Source organism: Wyeomyia smithii, chromosome 2, assembly GCF_029784165.1.
Source record: "Wyeomyia smithii strain HCP4-BCI-WySm-NY-G18 chromosome 2, ASM2978416v1, whole genome shotgun sequence".
Classification (NCBI taxonomy): Eukaryota; Metazoa; Arthropoda; class Insecta; order Diptera; family Culicidae; genus Wyeomyia; species Wyeomyia smithii.
This window is the reverse complement of record NC_073695.1, coordinates 4,964,997-4,986,626: the sequence shown is the minus strand read 5'-3', so window position 1 is coordinate 4,986,626 and position 21,630 is coordinate 4,964,997. Positions and strand designations below refer to the sequence as shown.

Sequence of the window (21,630 nt, the reverse complement as noted above, 5' to 3'; positions counted from 1 at the left end):
CACTTTTAAAAGATCACAAATTTGACATTGTTTTTTGGACAGTAAAGGACATTTCAAAATAATCCGTAGTTCCGGATTTATTGAGGGAAAGCGTGGTCCCTTCCAGGGACACGTGGGGTAAGTACCCATCCAGTACCCATGGCTTGCGACGTATCAAATTTTAGGTTTTTTCAAAACTAGACAATGTAAATTCTAAAAATTTTGTATAGAGGGTGGACATTAATAGACCCCCACCCCACTAAAGCTGTCCTCGTCGAATGTGAATGGCCCCTTGAAAATGTTTGTTTTGTAAAACTTGAAGTTTGATATAGAACGAAGTAGGTAAATAAAAATAGTCCAAGAAAACATCGCCAAACGAATGACAGTGTGAATCTCTTTGATGCGCGAGTGTCGATTGACCATCCTGTTCTTATTGTGAGAGGCAACGCACAGTGGTTCGCCCATAGGGCAAAGATATAAAAAAAGGTTTTTTGTTTTCTGCCTATTATCGATTTAATGGATCGGTTATGAACCTGAGAATGCAGAAAAGTTGTTTTTGTTGGTTTATTTTATGAGCAGTTTACTTTTGAACACGAGATAAGTGAAGGTGTTTGGCACTTGCAAAATCAGCTTAAGCAGTCCGTGTTTTTTACATTGTGTATATATTCGCTTGGAACAAATTCAATTGCTTCATCTGCTTATTTTCATCATGAACCTTCAGAAAACAGGTATGTTATGCTGTTGCGGTGTTGTTTGGATAGGTATTGACTAAACTGTAATCAAAATTAGTCGTAATAGGGAACGTAGTAATAAAGTTAAAGAGCACCACTCATACTAGAATTCATGTAAAGTTTTAAATGTGTTCCGCGCAAAATACTATCATCAAATTACCACCAAACGAAAGATTCAGGACTCAGGAAAGATTGTAAAATCAGGAAATGTGTAAATATACTGTTGGAAGGTACTATCATTTCACTTTGCTACCAACCCATCCAAGTGAACGTATGCAGCCACTGGTCTAATCTACACAATCAGCTGTCGGAGTGCAGATCGATATCGCTCTATCGATTTCTATCACCGAGAAGAATAATCGTCAACTCATCGTTAGATTCACCAACGACGGTGAGATCAGTCTCCAACCGATCACGGCCGCATTCGGGTGTCCCAAGGGGAACCTAACAATCAACCTAAATCAACTTATCGAATAATTGTACGCTAGTCTAAGAATAAAGTTAATATAGTAGTACGTGTAGTGTCATCAATAAAAAGCCGTTGTTTAAGAGGTATCAAGGTGTATTTGTTCTGGCACCCACATTGCCCAGCTCGGAAAGAAATTGGACCTACAACTCACCAGCCAAACAACAACCCACCACAGGCGGAATCGGAAGGTCAGTCGTCATTTCACCTACATAAGCTGGTCCTTCGAGCCGGATCCAAATTGGTTGGATCTGGACCCTTCAAGTGACGACAGCGTGGATCCATCTATTCGACGTTACGAAACACAAAGGATCGAGGGCTATTATCATCGGCAACAAAGGAACGACGCCGCCTTTGTCATTCTACGACGCTCACGACGCCATTTTGGACGCTACAATCATCAACTCTGGTAATGTACTTGAACCGCTAATGCATGGTGGCGGAATTTCTGGATTTCGGGGTTGGACCTTTATCTTCGATCGGGAAATTAACTGGAGACTGGAACTGAGGGCATCATTTTTTAACGGGACGAGACATCATTAGCAGTGGGTGGTGCCAATCAACCGTGATCTGGATTCGGATCGCCTTTACAAGTAGACGAGATTAGCACGGTGGGCTAACGTGGTTCGTGCAATCATCCCAGGGCTTAATTAAATTTCTGCAGTATCGCCATTTGGTTTGGGCACTGGACATCGCACATCGGCCGTTTTGGCCAGGTAAAATTATACATAGTTATGTCCAGCTGTGGCCTGGACTCTTTCGGATATTATTCTAAATATAAATTTACCTTTCGACGCAATATGACTTGTGCTTCTTTGCGGACTGAGCCTTGTTGGTAGTTCTGACGTATAAGGAGTGGTCTTGGATGTTGATCGATTTCGTTTGTGTCATCAAATAGTTCTCAAAGGTGAGACTATAGTATATGTCCTGCGAAGCAGGACGTCTTTTGAATACTACACCCGCATTTTCCTTTTCGAACGCATTGGTTAAATATTTCTGGTTGAAAGTCACTCTGGTTGTCGTTGGTTGAAGCACCTACACTGGTTAATAGGAGCAGACAATATTTGTCCAGGTAAGGCAACGGTATATGTCCTGCCGAAGCCGCATGTTAAATACTACAATTACTTGAACTCCTTTCGTAACTGGATCGACGAGATATTGAGCTCACTTGTGTACCGGAAACACTCGAGGCCATCGCCAGTACTGGTGTGAAAAGATTTGGTGACGCTGTCAGTTCTCCAGGTAGGCTGAGACAGTATATGTTTAGCCGAAGGAGGCCTATTTTGGAATACTACATTCGAGTTTCTTCTCCACTAAATCATTTCACACGAACCGGAGCGTCATCATGCCAGCTGCAGCATCCACGACAAAAAAGGTGGCCTCACTAAAGTCACTTCAAGCGAAGCTAAAGGGTTTGCACGCTTCGTTCAACAACATAGTGGACTTCGTATCAAATTACCCCGAGGATGTTACCGCTAGCCAGATATCAGTACGGTTAGAGCATTTGGCGGAACTGTGGGAAAAGATTGGAGAGTTGGTTGCTGAGGTGGAGTCCCATGAGGACTTTGTGGTTGAAGAAGATGCCTTTGCCAAGGAGCGGTTGGATTTCGAAAACCGTTATTTCCATGTTAAATCTTCTTTGCTGGACAAGACCAAAGAGTTGCAGGACCCTCCGGTTCAAGATCAATCTTCAGCACAGGTCGACAATTCCATGCATGTTTCGTCGGATCAAGTTCGTTTACCTCAAATAAAACTCCAAACTTTCGACGGTAACATCGACGAGTGGCTTAGCTTTAGGGACCTTTTCACATCGTTGATTCACTGGAAGGTAGAGCTACCAGATGTGGAGAAACTGCATTACTTAAAGGGATGTCTACAAGGAGAGGCGAAGGCGCTAATCGATCCTCTGAAAATAACGAGAGGAAACTATCAAATTGCTAGGGAAACATTACTGAAACGCTATAACAATAGCAAATTGTTGAAGAAGCGGCAAATTCAATCGCTTCTAAAACTTCCTTCGGTGGCTAAGGAGTCTGCAGTCGAATTACATACACTTTTGGAGAGTTTCGAACGAGTTATTCACACCTTGGATCAGATTGTGCAGTCAAATGACTACAAGGATCTGCTGTTGGTTAATATTCTCAGTTCCCGTTTGGATCCCAGCACACGCCGAAGTTGGGAGGAACATTCAGCGAGTAAGGAACAGGATACCCTAAACGATCTAACGGATTTTCTACAGCGTCGAGTTCAAATTTTAGAATCTTTGCCATCCAAGTTTACAGAAAGCAAGCGCGAATCGTCACCTACTAGGAAAAGGATACAACCATTTCGAGTCAGCCACAATGCAGTTCAAACGTCAACTGGGAAATGCTCCGCTTGTCCCGAAAATCATTGGCTATACACTTGTCCCACTTTCCAAAAGATGTCGGTAGCTAGTAGAGAATCTTTGTTGCGCACTCAATCGCTGTGTCGTAACTGCTTCAAACGAGGTCATCAGGCTAAGAGCTGTTCTTCCAAATATTCTTGCAGGAAATGTAAAGGTCGGCATCACACACTGGTTTGCTTCCAGAAAAATGGAGAAGGCGAGAAACAAAGGAAAACCGAAGAACCTGGACCATCTAGAAACAATGCGGTTTCGTTAGCAGACACGAGTACGAGAACTGCAAACACATCAGTAACGGAAATAATATCAACCAACTTCTCGCAAAATCGAAGCACTAATATACTACTTGCTACTGCTGTGGTTCTGGTCGAGGACGATGAAGGCTTACAGTACCCTGCACGGGCGTTACTCGATTCGGGATCGGAATGTAATTTCATCTCGGAGCAACTTCGTCAAATGTTAAAGGTGTCCAGGGAAAGGGTGAACATTGCAGTACTCGGAGTAGGTCAGGCATCGACAAGGGTAACTCAACGCATCGCGGCTACAGTGCACTCACGGGTTTCTGAATTTTCAAGGAAAATGGAGTTTTTGGTTTTACCAAGGGTTACGGTGAGCCTACCGATAACAACGGTGCAAATTTCGGAATGGAAATTCCCAGAAGGAATTCATCTGGCGGATCCAGCCTTTTTCCAATCAAAATGTGTCGATTTGGTTCTCGGTATCCAGGCCTTTTTCAGCTTTTTCCGGACTGGCAACGAATTCACACTGGGTGACGGTCTTCCACGGCTAACTGAATCGGTTTTCGGTTGGGTGGTGTCCGGTGAGATACAATCAGCGAAAACTTCTTCATGCATCACGTGTAACTTGGCGGTATCAGACACTTTGGAACAGTTAATGGAGCGGTTTTGAGCCTGTGAGGATATGGGCAACTGCAACAACTATTCGCCCGAAGAGGGACGCTGCGAGGAGCAGTTTGGGCGTACTACTCGAAGGGAATCTGATGGTCGGTATACTGTTTCGCTCCCCAAGGATGAATCAACATTTTCGCTGCTGGGTATGTCAAAGGATATTGCTTTAAAGCGTTTTCAAGGGCTAGAGAGGAGGTTGGATCGAGACACCGAACTTCGTAAGCAATATGAAACTTTCATGATGGAATATTTGACCTTGGGACACATGAAAAGGGTAGAAACTGGCGAGCAAGCAGAAGTCAAGAGATGTTATTTGCCGCATCATCCTGTGGTAAAGGCTTCTAGTACTACAACAAAGGTCAGGGTGGTCTTCGATGCTTCATGCAAAACATCGACTGGCATCTCTCTCAATGACGCACTTCTCATTGGCCCGATGGTTCAGCGAGACCAGCGTTCTATAATACTCCGTAGCCGAACTCTCCAAGTAATGATTGTCGCAGACGTGGAGAAAATGTTCAGGCAAATTAATATGGATCAGGCGGATTCTCCGTTACAAAGCATTTTATGGCGTTTTAATCGTGACGACGAAATTGCAACGTACGAACTCAGCACCGTTACATACGGGACTAAACCGGCCCCATTTTTGGCCACTCGTACACTGAAACAGTTAGCTATGGACGAGAGTGAGAGGTTCCCCTTGGCAGCCCAGGCAACTGAGGAAGATACATATATGGACGATGTGATATCTGGGGCGGACGACATCGATACCGCAGTTGAATTAAGAAGGCAGTTAGTTTCCCTGTTTGAAAGTGGAGGTTTTCGATTACGAAAATGGATATCCAACAACGAGCGAGTTTTGGAAGGTATACCCAACGAAAATCTGGCACTCCCCAATACGAACGAGGTAAATTTGGATCATGAGTCATCGGTAATGACATTGGGGTTGACATGGTTGCCCAAAACGGACTGCTTTCGGTTTCAGTTTGCTATTCCGGCATTGCTTTCTGATCAACTTCTAACCAAACGCAAGATTCTCTCCATCATCGCATCGCTTTTCGACCCCCTAGGGCTCCTGGGAGCAACAATTGTGAGGGCTAAAATCTTCATGCAGGGACTTTGGCATCGTGTTAATGCAGGAGGCAAACGATTGGAGTGGGATGAGATACTCCCAGCAACGGTGGGTGAGGAGTGGCGTATATTTCATTCTCAATTGCCCACATTGAACACTCTTCGCGTTCCTCGCTGTGTCGTCGTAGCTTGTGCTGTTTCTACTGAGATACACTGTTTTTCGGATGCCTCGGAAAGGGCATATGGCACTTGTCTATACTTGCGAAGTACGGATAAAAACGGGAATTATACAGTCCATCTTCTAACTTCTAAATCGAGGGTCGCACCACTCAACGTACAGTCGCTGCCTAGGCTAGAGCTGCGGGGCGCTTTGCTTGCTGCACAACTAGTGGACAAGGTGTTGGATGCCCTTAAAGGGACGTATAGGGTCCATTTGTGGACGGACTCGACCTGTGTCCTTCAATGGATTAAAGCACCACCAAGTACATGGACAACATTTGTGGCAAATCGGGTCTCAAAGATCCAAGCACTTTCGGAAAAACATAATTGGAACCATGTGCCCGGAATTTCAAACCCCGCAGACTTGATCTCGCGTGGTATTTTACCAAATGCATTGGAAGGAAACCGCCTTTGGTGGGAGGGCCCAGACTGGTTGAAAAAGGAAAGGGAAGAGTGGCCCAATCAACCCGATATAAGACTGGATACTATATCAGAGCGGCGACAAGGCACGGTGATATGCGTCGCGTCGGACGCGCCTTGCTTCAGCACTATGTTCGTTTCTAAATTTTCCGCATATTCGAGACTCATTCGGGCTACGGCATATTGGTTACGTTTCATAGCAATTTATGTAAAAAGGGTTAATCCAAAGCCAAATGGATTCCTCACTACTGTGGAGCTTAGGAGGGCAGAAGCAGTTATAATTCGGCGAATCCAAGAAGAAACGTTCTCGGAAGAATTGAAAGCGTTAACTAACAACAAGGCACTTCCTCGCAAGTCCCCTTTACGTTGGTTTAATCCCATGATTGATTTAAACGGAGTTTTACGAGTAGGTGGAAGGTTGGGACACCCGCAAGAGACCCATGACACAAGGCACCCAATGATATTGCCATGGAAACATGAATTTACTACCATGCTCTTTAGACACTATCACCAAACTTTACTGCATGCAGGCCCTCAACTGCTTCTCAGCTCAATTCGGTCACGATACTGGCCGCTGGGCGGAAGGAAAACAGTCAGAATGGTTGTCCACCAATGTCAGCGATGCTTTAGAGCAAAACCAACATTACTGAAACAACAGATGGGTGAGCTGCCAACGGCGCGCGTTACAGTAGCTAGGCCATTTTCCAGAACCGGTGTGGACTATTTTGGACCCGTGCATATTCGCGACGGGCGAAAGCGACCTGCGATTAAAGCATACGTCGCGGTGTTCGTATGCATGTGCACTAAGGCAGTGCACATGGAGTTAGTCACTGACCTGTCAACGGAACGCTTCTTACAAGCACTACGCCGATTTATCTCAAGACGGGGAAGGTGTACTGATTCGTATTCCGATAATGGGACAAATTTTGTCGGCGCGCGAAACCAATTAAAGGAATTGCGGAATTCACTAAGGGACAAAGAGCATCAAGAGAAGGTTTCTAAGGAATGCGCACAGAACGGTATGCAGTGGCACTTCAACCCACCTAGTGCCCCGCACTTCGGAGGCCTTTGGGAGGCTGCCGTTCGCTCAGCCAAACATCATTTGCTTCGTGTGTTAGGAGAAAATCCAATTGCGTTTGAGGATTTCAACACCTTGTTAATCCAGGTTGAGGGTTGCTTGAACTCCCGTCCACTCACTCCACTGTCGGATGACCCAAGTGATATGGAGGCGCTTACACCTGGTCATTTTTTAACCGGAGGATCCCTGCAAGCTATCCCAGAACCGGACTACACTGACGTGAAACTTAATCGCTTGAGTCGATGGCAACTGGTACAATGGCAGCTGCAAAACTTCTGGAAGCGTTGGCGGACAGAATATTTATCCCAACTGCAAGGTAGAACGAAAAATTGGGAACCTCCGTCGAAGGTAGAAATCGGAAGGTTGGTGATCATCGTCGACAGCAACCAACCACCAATGCGATGGAAGATGGGTCGTATACATAAGCTGCACCCTGGTCCTGATGATGTAGTCCGCGTAGTCACCGTAAAAACTGCAACGGGATATCTGCAACGGCCAATCGTTAAACTGTGCATATTACCATCTCCAGAGACCGAAAATTCAGCTGACTCGACAAGCAATTAGAATAGTCGCGGCTAAGTATCTCCATCCAATGCATCGAAAGGGGTTTGTTTATTTATTTCAGAAGTTCCTGTCACTTCAGGGTGGGTGAGGATGTTGGAAGGTACTATCATTTCACTTTGCTACCAACCCATCCAAGTGAACGTATGCAGCCACTGGTCTAATCTACACAATCAGCTGTCGGAGTGCAGATCGATATCGCTCTATCGATTTCTATCACCGAGAAGAATAATCGTCAACTCATCGTTAGATTCACCAACGACGGTGAGATCAGTCTCCAAACGATCACCGCCGCATTCGGGTGTCCCAAGGGGGAACCTAACAATCAACCTAAATCAACTTATCGAATAATTGTACGCTAGTCTAAGAATAAAGTTAATATAGTAGTACGTGTAGTGTCATCAATAAAAAGCCGTTGTTTAAGAGGTATCAAGGTGTATTTGTTCTGGCACCCACATTGCCCAGCTCGGAAAGAAATTGGACCTACAACTCACCAGCCAAACAACAACCCACCACAGGCGGAATCGGAAGGTCAGTCGTCATTTCACCTACATATACGTCAAAATCATCGACTCGATCGATTTATTCGGTGCGTTCCATGCGAAGCAGATGATTGTTTCAAAAATCTAACATTGCGGAACGTCGTTAACCTGACCTAATATGTAAAATTGGAAATTCGCTGTTGCTTTTTGAAGGAACTTTATACTTGGGTGCTACTTCAAGTGCATTTAAGTGTGACTTAAATTCAAATGCAGATCTCCAACCACCTCCGATCCTAGAGCTGACATCGACCAGCCAGCGGCCAGTAGCCGGCCAAGACGCATATTGCCTTGTATGACAGGATTCGATACGCGCATGCGACCCTCAGGCAGGTGCTTTCCAGTTTTCCGTGGTAACTGGAAGTATCCAACGCTTTCCATCACACGGGTCCGCTATTCCTGAGTATGGACGTAACCACGCTAGCTAGCAGCTTCTGCTTGCTGCTAAATAGCGTCGAACTATTTGACATCATGCGCGATAATGCCGCTATAGTCGTGGAGACTTTTTTGCAGGCATGCAGGCTCTGTCTTATGGTGCGCTAACTCCAGTTGCATGGAGTGCATCCAATCCTCAACTACGCGTACGGATAGCGCGGCTTTCAACTCGACCTCGCTGACTGACTCACCGTAGACTTCTAGAGTTATGTCGTCCGGAAAGCCCACAATCACCGCTACCGATGGGAGCTTAAGCTTTAGCACACCGTCATACATGGCATTCCACAATACCGGACCCAGGATGGAACATTGCGGTACCCCTGCGGTAATCGGGACGCATTTCTGACTCTCATGTGTGCTGTAGACCAGCACTCGGTTCTGGGAGTAACTTTCCAGAGCCTTGAACATTGGCACTGGCACTCTGAAACTCCGAAGCACGTAGGCTATAGAGTCCCAGCTGGCGCTATTGAACGCGTTTTTCACGTCTAGCGTGACTTTTCCTACGCTGGAGTGTTCGTCGGCCGTCTTGGTGACAGAGAGAAGAGCACCCACCGTGGACCTACCTTTACGGAAGCCGAATTGATTGATTGACAGTCCGGTTTCACTCTCGGTGAATCTCACAAGTCTGCTGAGGACTACCCTCTCAAGCACCTTGCCCGCTGTGTCTATAGCAGATAGATTGGTCTATATGTCACCTGGTGGTTTCCCGGCTTTCGGCAATAATACCATTCTCTGTCGCTTCCACTTATTTGGTAATAGGCAGTCGTCTAGGCATTTCTGCAGAACCGCGCAGGAGCTACCTTTAGGGCCAGGTTCGGGATTCCGTCTGGTCCCGGTGCCCTGCTCACCTTCAGGGGGTTTGCGAACCTAATGAGTTCACCGTCCCACTGTGGTCCAGAAATGAAAAAAGGTGGTCAAAAGTCATTTTCTCGTAAACGTTACATTCTAGAGCAATACTGTTTTCGGGAAAGTTTTAGAGTAAAATAAGATCATTCTTTGAACATTAACAGATCCGTAATTGATCCCCCTACGAGTGAGATAAAAAGAGTATTTTCTCTAAAAATCAATATTTTTTATCGCCGTCTTTGGCAAAGTTTTCCAAAATAACATAAAAAAAAAACTTTGCTGAAGACACTAGGTAGCTTTTTTTCAATCTTACTGAGCTGTCTGATTATGTTCAATGATGTTTAAAAAAAATACTACTAAACCTCTTCTCACTGAACTTTGAAAACAACATCAGACCTTTATTTTTCATATGTTACAGCAGACTTTATTTTATGATAATAAGTTTCTATCAATTTTTCCTGCCAAAAAATTTACTTCTGACAAGTAATTTTCGAATTTATTTTAATATTCTAATATTCGTTATTTAATATTTTAAAATTCGACCTCTAGTTATTATACTGAATCTTTCCCTTCAGCAGAAAACATTTCCAACGATGAGGAAGAAATCGATAATGTTTCCAGTACACAATAAAGGAGACAAACGAAATATCGAAAACTATCGCGGAATCACGTCACTTTTATGCTTGTTCGAATGTGTTTGAAATCATCGTCCATGAAGCGTTGTTTGTTTGTAGCTCCCAATACATTTACGTGGATCAGCACGGCTTCTTTCCCAAAAGATCTGTAGCAACGAATTTGAATTTCAATTTGTCTCTTTTTGTTTGAGCCGTCTGGGTGACGGGGAACAAGTAGACACTGTTTACACAGACCTGAAAGCTGCTTTCGATCGAGTCTACTGAGTAGGATAGAGAAACTTGGGGTTTCTGGTGATCTAGTAAAATGGATGAAATCATACCTGACGGGCCGAGATCTCTGCGTGAAAATTGGTTCGGAAGAGTCAGAATATTTTACGAATCTTTCCGGCGTCCCACAAGGAAGCAATTCAGGTCCCCTGCTTTTCACTCCGTTCATCAACGAAGTCTCCTCTTTACTGCCACCTGGGTGTCGCCTATTTTACGCAGATGATGTAAAAATATTCGCGGTAATTAAAGCCTTATCCGACTGCCTGGAACTACAATGTTTGATCAACGAACTTGAGGCATGGTGCACGAAGAATCTGTTGACACTAAGTGTTCAGAAGTGCAACGTTATAACATTTCACCGCAAGCTGAATCCAGTCTTATTTGATTACACTATACTTAATCATACATTGCAACGGGTAGCTCACATTCGTGATCTTGGTGTGAAACTTGATTGTGCGCTAACATTTCGTCCACACTTTGATGAAATGATCTCATAGGCTTATCGTCAGCTGGGATTTATTTTTAAGATAGCTAATGAGTTTCTGGATCCTTACTGCCTTCGCTCACTCTACTGTTCGCTAGTACGCTCTATCCTCGAGTCTTGCTCGGTAGTTTGTTGCCCATCACAAGCAAACTGGATCGCTAGAATCGAGTCTGCCCAGAAAAAATTTCTTCGATACGCACTTCGCACTTGAAACACTCGAGCAGCGACGAGCTACTGCTCAAGCCGTTTTTGTTGCTAAAATCCTTTCCGGACAAATTGACTGCCCTGCAATACTACAACAGGTGAACCTTTACGCGCCCGAGAGACCACTCCGCACAAGAGACTTCCTGTACCTCGAGCCAAGCAGAGTGAACTATTGGCTGTTTAATCCAATTCGATTTATGGCCGCACAATTCAATGCTGTCTACGAACTTTTCGACTTTGGGATTTCGATTGATGCCTTTAAACGACGACTCTCTTGTAGACGACAACTATCTTAAGATGTTTAGTGTAATTATGTTTGTTACTTAGATTTATTTTATCATTAAGACCATACATGTGTCAGATGACTTTACAAATAAATAATAATAAATAATAAATAAATTTGGAAAACATATACCGAGCATCTTAGCAGAGTGATTTATAAAATCAAAAGAAGATAAGCACTGAGGATGACTATGTCACAGTCGAAATTTTTTTCTTCTGATTTTCAATATTTATTTCCCAAATTTCTAGTAGAGTCTAACAGAAACCGATAATTATTTCTTTTGAGTTTTAAGTAATTTTCGATTTTCTGCCGTTTCCCAGGTCGTTGCCCGTCCGGAACCCAATAGTGTCAAGATGTTGTAGATGCCGGAACGGGCATCATACCCGGCGTCCACAAAGTGCCGCACGATGTCCGTTTTTGACGCGGCGGAGTACCGTTTTTTGAACGCGCACACTTCTGAACGGAGTAGCTTCACTTTTTTCGTCATCACAGTTAGAGTTTGACTGATAGAGTTGTCAATTTTTTTTTTTTGCTAACTCATGGGTTACTATGATTAATGATGCATGAGTAGTTTCGTCAGTGCGATCGAAGGTTAACCCATGACAAGTCGGCATATTTTATACATTTTTTTACAGCAAACGTTAACCCAAGAATCAGCGGCAGTCCCGTCCACTGGCTTCGGAGCTGCAGACAATGACGCAGCGGCAGCGGCCGAATAAAATGGTCTAGTCGATTTCCCGGCGAATCGCAACGTGGCGGTGGTGATGGACGGCGAGACCTACAGTGGTGGGAAAAATAATTGCTGTTAGCACCTACCATGTATAAGGTATACCTGCACGCAATATCTGTGTGAGATTGCTTACATTATGGGCAATGGACAGGAAAATGCTAATTGTTAAAATTCATGGTAGTTTGTCCGTGAGCGGAAAAAACATTCATTGACCAATATTTTAGGTGGAAAAAATAATAGGTATAAAGTAAACCATACATCGTGACGTGACTGTTTGAGTATTTGAGTATTGAAAAATATTGATTAACGGTTTTCTATAAGTGGAAACAGTAACTCTGTTCTGATAAACTAATATTTCATAAGTGGGGTTAGTAATTTTGTTTTTTGTTTACCGGTAAAGGGTCGCGGTAACCATTTCTACCCTGACACAAAATGGCTGATCAAAAAGTACAAAATGAAGGTAGAACTTTCAAATAAAATAGCAAAAACCATCGACTGCTCAAAGAATATAGTTGAAAAAATATGTTAAATACCAGAAGAAATCAGAAATACGAGGGTGAAAAGGGAAACTAGTTTTAGGAATGTCCACTGAGTACTGAAATTTGTGGAAAAGATGCATTCCTCACATCTAGAGCCATCGAAACGGAACTTGAATTGAAGGTGACGCCTAAAACCATCCGGAACCGTCTGATTGATTGTAAATACCGTGGTCATACTACCCTGAAAACTTCTTTCGCACGAGAAATATTTTTCGAAAAGAGACTACTGTATTTGTACCTTTGAGGGCTTGAATTTTGTCCGTTTTGCGTTGAATCTTACCGTTATTGAGATATTTACAATTTTAGTATCGAGGGCAAAGTACAATGTGATCATGCACACTTGATCACTGTGGTACCCAAGTCAACTGTGTCCCATCGAGAATTTCTCGCCCAACCTGAAGCGCATGATCTACTCCAACAAATTTGTCGCGAAAACTGAGGAGAAATTGATAAATAAAATGAAGAAAGAACTCAACAGCATGCCTACACGTATGTGTGAAATCACTTTTTCATCTGCATTTGCTGACTCAGAGCAGATCGATGCTGTGTTGCGTGATTCTTCGCAGCTTCGATTGTGGAGTATTCCGAGTCATATAAAAGTACGTTTTGAGCGCAATTCGAAAGCTGAAACACTCCACTGGTTCAAGACCAGACGGATCCAGCCATCAATGTTGAAAAATCGCTCGAACGAACAGGTGAGGCTTCTTGTCGAGCTGTTCAATCTTCCTTTGCAACACGGATTGCTTCCATCAATTTGGATTAATTCCAAAATTTTGAAGATAGTATTCGGAACAGTGTTGTTTGAATTGTGAATGAATTTGGAGTTTACTCTAAGATGTCCGTTGCAATCAATCTGTCACAGATCTCTTTGTTGTGTACTCGCTCAGTGGGTGCGAGATTACAAGTGGGTTTTGTGTACACGAACTACAAAACAGCGTTCGAAGCTGGATAAACTGGGGCTTTCTGCTGTGCTTGTGAGATGGTTTCGATCACACCTGACTGACAGAGTTGTATGTGTTAGTCTTGGGTCATCGCATTCTGTGTCGTTCACAATTTCTTCTGAAGTGCCGCAAGGGAGCAACCTGGGACTATGGACCCACTTTTGTTCGAACTTTTTATCAATGATGTTACTGCTATATCCTCCCCAGCTGGTCTCGAGGTACGATGCTGGCCTAACAAGCCAGTCGTCGTTGGTTCGAGTCCTGACTCGGGAGAGACTGTTAGTGTCAGTAGGATCGTAGCGCTAGCCCCGCAATTGTCCTGTACACTTAACGGTTGGCTGTGAAGTCTGTGTATAGTAAACAGAAGGTCAAGTTCCGAAACGGAATGTAGCACCAAGGCTTTGCTTTGCTTTGTTACTGCTATATTACCGCGGGGCACACGGTTTTTTTTTCCGATGGTCTCCGTGATCCAGTGTGCATGATTACATAGTACTTTGCCCTCGATACTTGCATAAGCTGTTGTCGCATGGTGTAAGTTCAACGAGATTTGGATTGGTTGCATAGAAGCTATCTAGAAAAGATTCTTGCGTAATCACGCGTTATTTTCTCGTGAAGTTTCCTGAAAAGTTGGTTTTCATGTTCAGTTTTTGTAGAATTTAAGTTGAACTTCAAATTTCAAAGTCCCAAAAATTCACATTCTCTTGAATTTCTTTATTATTACCAAGTGGAACTGACCCTAGCCTTGAACCTTTTTCGCAATTACTCAGCAGACATCATTCGAAGCCTTTTTTCGCGTTGAATTGTTTTCGTGGTAGTTTACATTTGACGTTGTTCGTCAGGTAATGCCAGAGATTATTGAATAAGTATGAACACACAAACAGTGCTTTGGGAAAGCTTATACCACTAGTCAAAAACAAATATTTTGTGCTTTATGCGTTACAAACTATGCATAAAATTAATTGTTCAAAATTGTTTGCGTGATACTTTTCTAGAATTTTCGATCTCAAATTGTCATTGAGTTTTTTTGTGGTTCAGTTTTTATTTGAAAATTGAGATTCAATGGACTTTTAGATTAATTTTTATTAAACGTCAATCCATTCGCTGGGAAGGACTTGTTCAGGAAAACCCGTTCAAGTCGGTGTCACATTAGCTGCATACTGATTCTTATAGTTGCCAGCCGGATCGTAGTTGCAAACCACGTACACATTGCTACCGTTGACAGCCATGCCGACACCAAGTTCGCGGGATGCTTTCCACACAACCTGCGTAAAGTGGCCGACTTTGGAGAAATTGTTACCTGGATCGGATTGGCCGAAGGTGTAATCTTTTTTCTCCTGATACCAACTTTGGACGGCATCGGCTCCGGAAATGGCAGTCTTGCCGAAGCAAGCGTACAGATTCTCACCGTACTTACGTTCCGATCGGTGCTGTAACTTGTTTCGGCTGGCGATGGTTTGGGCCCATTCCTGCGAGTAACTGCAGAGCGGTTGACTCAGCGCCAGAGGCGGCGCGGAATGCTGGGCGCGCAGTCGATTGTGTTCGTTCAGAATTTCTAGCTGGAATTTTCTACAGAGTTTGTTGCAACAAAAAACAATTTAATTTGTGCAAATCTACCGAAGGTTCTTGAAACTTACGTTGACATGACGCTAGGAAACTCTTTTTCAAACTAAGACTGAAACCACCCGGAAAACGATCGGGTGCTTTTAAATAATGGTTTTCATCGTCTACTTTGTTAGCAGGGTTGCGGTTTTCTGGCACCCTAATTGCGGCAAATAGTCTTCATTGGGGTTTTGATTGCTCCTAATTGATACTGCAGAGTTACTGTAAGGTAAATTTTAGTTTGCAAATTGGTGTAAATTTTCTGGAATTGTTGATAAGTGGACTTTTCTTAAGCGTTTATTCGTGTCGAACAAGTAGATTCATTTAATTTTTCGCACTTAAATTTTCTTTACAATACAAGTCTAAGTTGGCACGAAAAGGCAAAAACCCACGTGTTGTGGGAAGTATAATTCTATTGACACACCGCCTTGCACTACCGTGCTGGATCGAAATCCGTACACCTAAGCACATGATAATCTTCGACGGCCAATATAAAATCAAGAAATCACATATTGCTTTAAACTGACATGTTTACTTATTGGTCTACTTATATTTTATCACTATTTTCCAGCAAAATGATTGAAATCACTCCGAAACTCTAAAAAATCATGTTTAAATAGAACATGTTTTGAATCGAAATCCGTACACAGTTTTTTGTCTGAATCAAAACCCGTACACTTTAGAATCGAAATCCGCACACACGCGATATAGACTGGATCAAAGTCCATACAACAATAAATCAAACTCCGTATAGATGAAGAAGTACAAAAATGAACATCTTTTATTTTTAATTTATCTTTAAATTACCGAATAAGTATATTTTGAGGATCAACTGGCTCCTAAAGTTTCACACGGTTTTCTAATTTTTGATATCAGCTGAAATAGTGCAGTTTTCATAGCGTTTCGTAGTAACCGGAACGTCAGAACCTCTCGAAACTTCCCGGTACGACTTTCCCTTGCGCACCTCAGTCACAGCTCGTTTAAAATTGTTTGCCGTATGTTTATACTTGTTTTCTTGCATTATATGCTGAAAACAAGAAGAAAGTTCAACAATATATGTATGATACACACGCTGTACGGATTTCGATTCAAGCAAATAAAAAGAATCAAAATCCGTACGGCAGAGTTTTTGTTGAATAAATACAACTTACACTATTTATTAGACAATATACAGCTCGAAAATGACAAAGACTTACCTTTTCCATCAATTTTAAAAAGATTCACAGAGTAAAACACTTATATCCCACTTGAAAATCGTTTTTATCTGAAGAACGTTTCCTTAGTAAATTCTCTAACGATACAACGAAATGACAACTGAAACCGATACACGATTGATTTTTCATTTTTAATAATTTTATTTCATGGCCTACTGGCGCATAGTTTAATTTAACAGAAGGCCAACAACTCAACGGATATGTACATGTAACTATCTTATGAATTTTCACTTTTATAATGCTTAAAACTGAAGAAAAACATCAAGGTGTACGGATTTCGATACTGTACGGGTTTCGATCCAGCACGGTACACATTAATTGAAGATTCTAGTGCACCACAATTGCACAGCTCAATAATAATAATTACAGCACATATGGCGCGAATGTGAGATCCACTTAACCCTGGCTGCCATTATGGGTAACGATATTTAGATCAAGGGTGAAGTGTTTAATTCCGAATTTACTCGATTCTTCAGAAAATTTTGCTCTTTCATTTGAAGCAGTAAAATTTCGTGCGAACACGCAATCAAAGTCCGGAAATAAACTCGTATCAGTTATCACTTGTTTGGCCATTCGTCACGTTTATCGTGTATCGTAGCAAATATGATTCACATGGGACAACAAGCGGTTTCATATCTAATTGCAAATTGTGTTTGCGATTTTTAGGTGATTTTTAGATAAGAAAATGAATGTCTTGAATTGAATTTTGTTATGAATGAATCGTGATGATACCTCTTCACCCATGCACATTATATTGACACGAAGACAATAAACAACCTAAACAATTTAATTGATTGGTGTCGGCCTTTGAAGGATGAATAGTCAGCCGACAATTTGTAAGTGATTAGCGTGGGACCGGCTGAGGTGAGTAAACTGATAAGAAAATGTCAAGTGCCAGTTGAAAGAATGAAATGTTTGAAATCCAGTTTCTGGATTTTTGATGGCTTGAATAAAATTTCTTAAAATGAATTTCTTGAATAAAACAAAAAATACGGGATTTTTCGGTACATTTCATTCTGCAATATAGATAATAAGTGTTTTCTTTCCAGTTTCAATTCAAGTTGGGATTATTTTTCGTAGGATACGCGAGTTCTCTAACTTTTGACGTAGGACTACGTCTTTGTTTTCTATACTAGATTACACTTTGTGAAAATGAAAATGAAACTGGCAAATGTTGCGTCAGATTTCAAACGGTTATAGCAAGCGAACGACTTAATGCATCTTAGTCATTTATATTTCGGTGGATAGATAAAATGTGTAACAATTTTTTGATATTATGTTCAACATTGTTGCTTTACTGCTTAATGGTGGAAAAAGGTGAAAAGTTCCAAGGTCAAGCTTTCCCATACATTTCCCTTGTTCTTGGCTTGCTTCCCAAGCACAGATAACAATAACATGGACGAAATAAATTCCACTGCCTACATATTTTGACTCAACAAAGTGTTTTGGTTTGTTTGTCTTTGTCTAAGCTGCGTGGCCACGCCTTAATAGTAAAAATCTACGCTGAACTCGATACAAAAGACTGCGTGTGGAAAATTCAGCTTCAGTTTAGTTTGTTCCACAATAGCGAGTGCGGTGCAGCCGTTAAAGCTTTGCGACATTGAGAAACGAGAGCTGCATACGAGTCAACTTCCAGGCACCGCGGAGCATTTTACCTGTATTCTGTACACGGCAGCAACAGTTACCATCGTACGCTGCAGGATATTTTGCTGGCACAGCTGCTGGAGGGCACAGCGGAGAGCAAAATTTATACGCGGCCAACAAAATAATCGATGCTACCGGTGGTGGTGTGATTATCAGCATTCTGTAGCATACATTTCGAGCTGAAGATTATCGAATCGGTTCTTTTCAGAACTATAAATGCTTGAAGATAAGAGTTACGAGAATTTTCACAACTACTCCTAGTGTGAAATGTCCATCTATTTCTCAATAATCATTTTTACAATAACGACCAGGGCGCACCAAAGATAAACGGTAGTGTTGCCTATGAATAGTTTATCACAACAAGACATAACCCTCATTTCAAGAATTTGCACTGCTAAATTGAGTGATTTTCCGGTTTAATTGTTTGTTTGTGTTCACTCGAACACCGTTATCAGTCAAATGTTAGAAACGAAAATTAGTTAATCTAAGAACCAGAGTGATTTGCGCATCGGGAAAGCAAAACCTTTCTTTTGATGCTTATGAAAATCACTCAGTAGTATCGAAGGTGTTTTGGTTTGTTCCTCTTTCTCGAAGCTACGTAGCCACGCCTTAATTGCAAAAATCTGCTCTGAACTCGATACAAAAGACTGTGTGTAGAAAATTCAGCTTCAGTTCAGTTTGTTACACATAAGCGAGAGCAGTGCAGCTGTTAAAGGTACGCGACATTGAGAAACGAGAGCTGCATACGAGTCATCTCAAAATATTCATGGTGCGATTATCAGCGTTCTGTAGCACGAATTTTTAACTGAATATTATGGAATCGGTTCTTTTCAGAACTATAGATGCTTGAAGATAAGAGTTATGAGAATTTTCGCAACTACTACTAGTGTAAAATTTTCATGTATTCATGCATCGTTAGTTTTAAAATAACGACTATCAAAAATAAACGGTAGTGTTACCTATGAACAGTTAAGCGCAGCATATAATAATATTTAGTTTAGCATATATTAAATATTTAGTCCTACGTCACCATTCCATACAACCCCTAGGGCTGTATACCTTGTAGTATTCTCTTAACACTACTCATAAGCTTTTGCACAGTGTGTTCTCCGACCATTTTTACCACTTTAAGCCAACCTTTTTGACGTAGAATTACGTCTTACAGCAACATACACAGGGGGTCAGTTTCATTACAGGGATCCAATTTCAAAAACCAAAAACATCGAGAGCGTCACAAAAATTGTCCATTTTCAATCGTTTTAAGCTCAGTCTGTTTCCAACCGATTTTCGTCATTTTTGCAGTAAGCGATTGGAAAATCAACCAAGCACCCGTCCAAATGGAGAAAGTTGTAATCTGATTGTTCGAACTGTTGTACTATTGAAAATTGTCAAGCCTTGTCGAAACGCAAATGTCGACCTCTGATTGGTCGCACAATGCTTCTTTCCCTAACAAGGTCGACAGAATATACCTAGTTGACTAATAATGCGCGCTTTGTGTTTTATGTATAATTCATTCCATGATTGTGCCGATACCACACGGACTGCTGGATGGCAGCTGATAACAGAAATGCAGCACTTACGCTATTGCGTCTTAAAACAAAACGGTTATAGTTTGACATCACGATTTCCACCTTCATACTCATGTCTACCGTCGGCAGCATAAAACATGCACGATCTGCTTCCATGCGACTTTTGTCATATCTATTTTTTCAGTTATCCCAACCCACAACGTGCAAAAAATCTATGTCAGAGCGGATATTGCGCGCTATCTGGACCATGAAGCGTTTATGCGATAATTGAATGAAATTTGCAACTGCAGCAACCAGTCTTTTTCAAGGCTGCTAAATATATTTGGAAGAGCATAATGAATGGTTATTACTAAATTGCAACTTTGATTGCAGTTTGATGCTGCTGCAATTGCGCAGCAGTGTGATGTATATTACGATTCATTAACACTGCGCATCACAAGCGGTATATGCGAAACAAATCCGTAAATGTCAATTTACTAAGTTTTCATCATTACAAACCAGTCACTTCTTACAGCATCTCGATCATACTCATGGTTCATAACAATTTACAGAAGAGGCATCTTTGCCGCTTGAGGATTCCGGCCTTTTTCCGGTTAAACTCCGTCTTCTTACAGTATCATGAAATACAAACAATCTTCATATTCATATACTTGACCATGGATTCCGAGGATAACTTCAGAAAATTAAATTTCTTTCTGCTTTGTTTATTTTAAACATTTAACAAGGCTGAAATTATTAACTGTTACTGCACAGTTTAATTGTCTGGTAAATACAACTAATATCAAACATTTATGAATTGATTATACGATTTTTTTTATGTTTCTTTCAACAGAGTCGACTTGAACACATCGATTAGTGCGTTTTCGACGTGGAATTATGTCTTACGGCAACATATATAGGGGTACATACTGTAAAACCGAAAGCATCGAGAGCGTCACGAATTTTGCCCACTTTCAAAAGTTCTGAACTCAGCTAGTTTCCAACGGATTCCGTTTATTTTTAAAGCAAAAATAATATACGAAACAAATACGGAAAAATATATCGCTTCACACCATTAAAATGATTAACCCTAATCGAGTGTATTTCCAAACCTATTGCAAAAAATTATTGACATAAGACAGGCTGTCGTAATTCTACGTTAACCTTGCGGTCGTTTCGTATAAACAACCTCTTCCACTTTTTTAAATTTTTCAATATTGTCTGCTGGTTTGACATATTTCCTCAGCTTTGCCTTGGTCAAAGCCCAAAAAGTTTCAATAGGGCGAATTTCAGGGCAGTTTGAAGGATTCATCTCCTTTGGGACACATGTGACATTGTTTGTTTTATACCACCCTCGTGCATCCTTAGAGTAATGGCAGGAAGCAAGATCGGCCAAAAGATTGGAGGATTGTTATGCTGCTTAACCATGGGTAACAACCTTTTCTGCAAACACTCTTTCACGTAAATTTTACCATTCATTGTGTCATTCGTAATGAATGGACGAGATATTTTCCTACATTCACAAATGGCCTGCTAAACCATTACCTTCTTGCCGAATTTTTTGGTGTAAATAGCTTTCACTGGTCCAGGGACATCCTTTCCCTTCGGTGATGTATAAAATTGCGGTCCTGGCAGAGTCTTACAGTCCAGTTTTATGTAGGTTTCGTCATCCATGATAACACACCCCATTTTTTGGTCAGAAGTTTGTCATAAAGCTCTCGGTTTCACAGATTCAGCTTGTTTTGGTTTTCTTTTTGGCTGCTTCTGCTTCCGACGGGTCTGCATACCCATTCTTCCCTTGGCACGCATAACGTTACTCGCCGAGGTTCCAAGCTTTCTCGCCACATCTCGTACTGATACTGAAGAATGCCGCTTGTAGTATTCCTTAACCTTTTTGTCCATTGTGGGATCAATAGGCCCGGGTTTTCTACCACGTCTTGGGGTATCAG

The 21,630-nt window shown here is 41.9% G+C and overlaps 3 protein-coding genes across 3 annotated transcripts; 2 read left to right on the top strand and 1 right to left on the bottom strand.

Annotated features, from left to right (window-relative positions):
* The first annotated feature begins 2,521 nt into the window (after positions 1-2,521).
* LOC129725374 (uncharacterized) lies at positions 2,522-4,468 on the top strand. Its single transcript, XM_055681139.1, has one exon. It carries the CDS (start codon positions 2,522-2,524, stop codon positions 4,466-4,468), a length of 1,947 nt encoding a protein of 648 aa, XP_055537114.1.
* A 12-nt stretch (positions 4,469-4,480) lies between these two features.
* Positions 4,481-7,816, top strand: LOC129725373 (uncharacterized). Its single transcript, XM_055681138.1, has one exon. It carries the CDS (start codon positions 4,481-4,483, stop codon positions 7,814-7,816), a length of 3,336 nt encoding a protein of 1,111 aa, XP_055537113.1.
* A 6,844-nt stretch (positions 7,817-14,660) lies between these two features.
* LOC129724548 (uncharacterized) lies at positions 14,661-15,437 on the bottom strand. The gene is made up of 2 exons (XM_055679536.1): positions 15,351-15,437; positions 14,661-15,282 (listed from the first exon to the last, which is right to left on the bottom strand). The coding sequence occupies exons 1-2, from the start codon at positions 15,356-15,358 to the stop codon at positions 14,847-14,849; spliced, it is 444 nt and encodes a 147-aa protein (XP_055535511.1). The 5' UTR covers positions 15,359-15,437; the 3' UTR covers positions 14,661-14,846.
* Between the last annotated feature and the right edge of the window lie 6,193 nt (positions 15,438-21,630).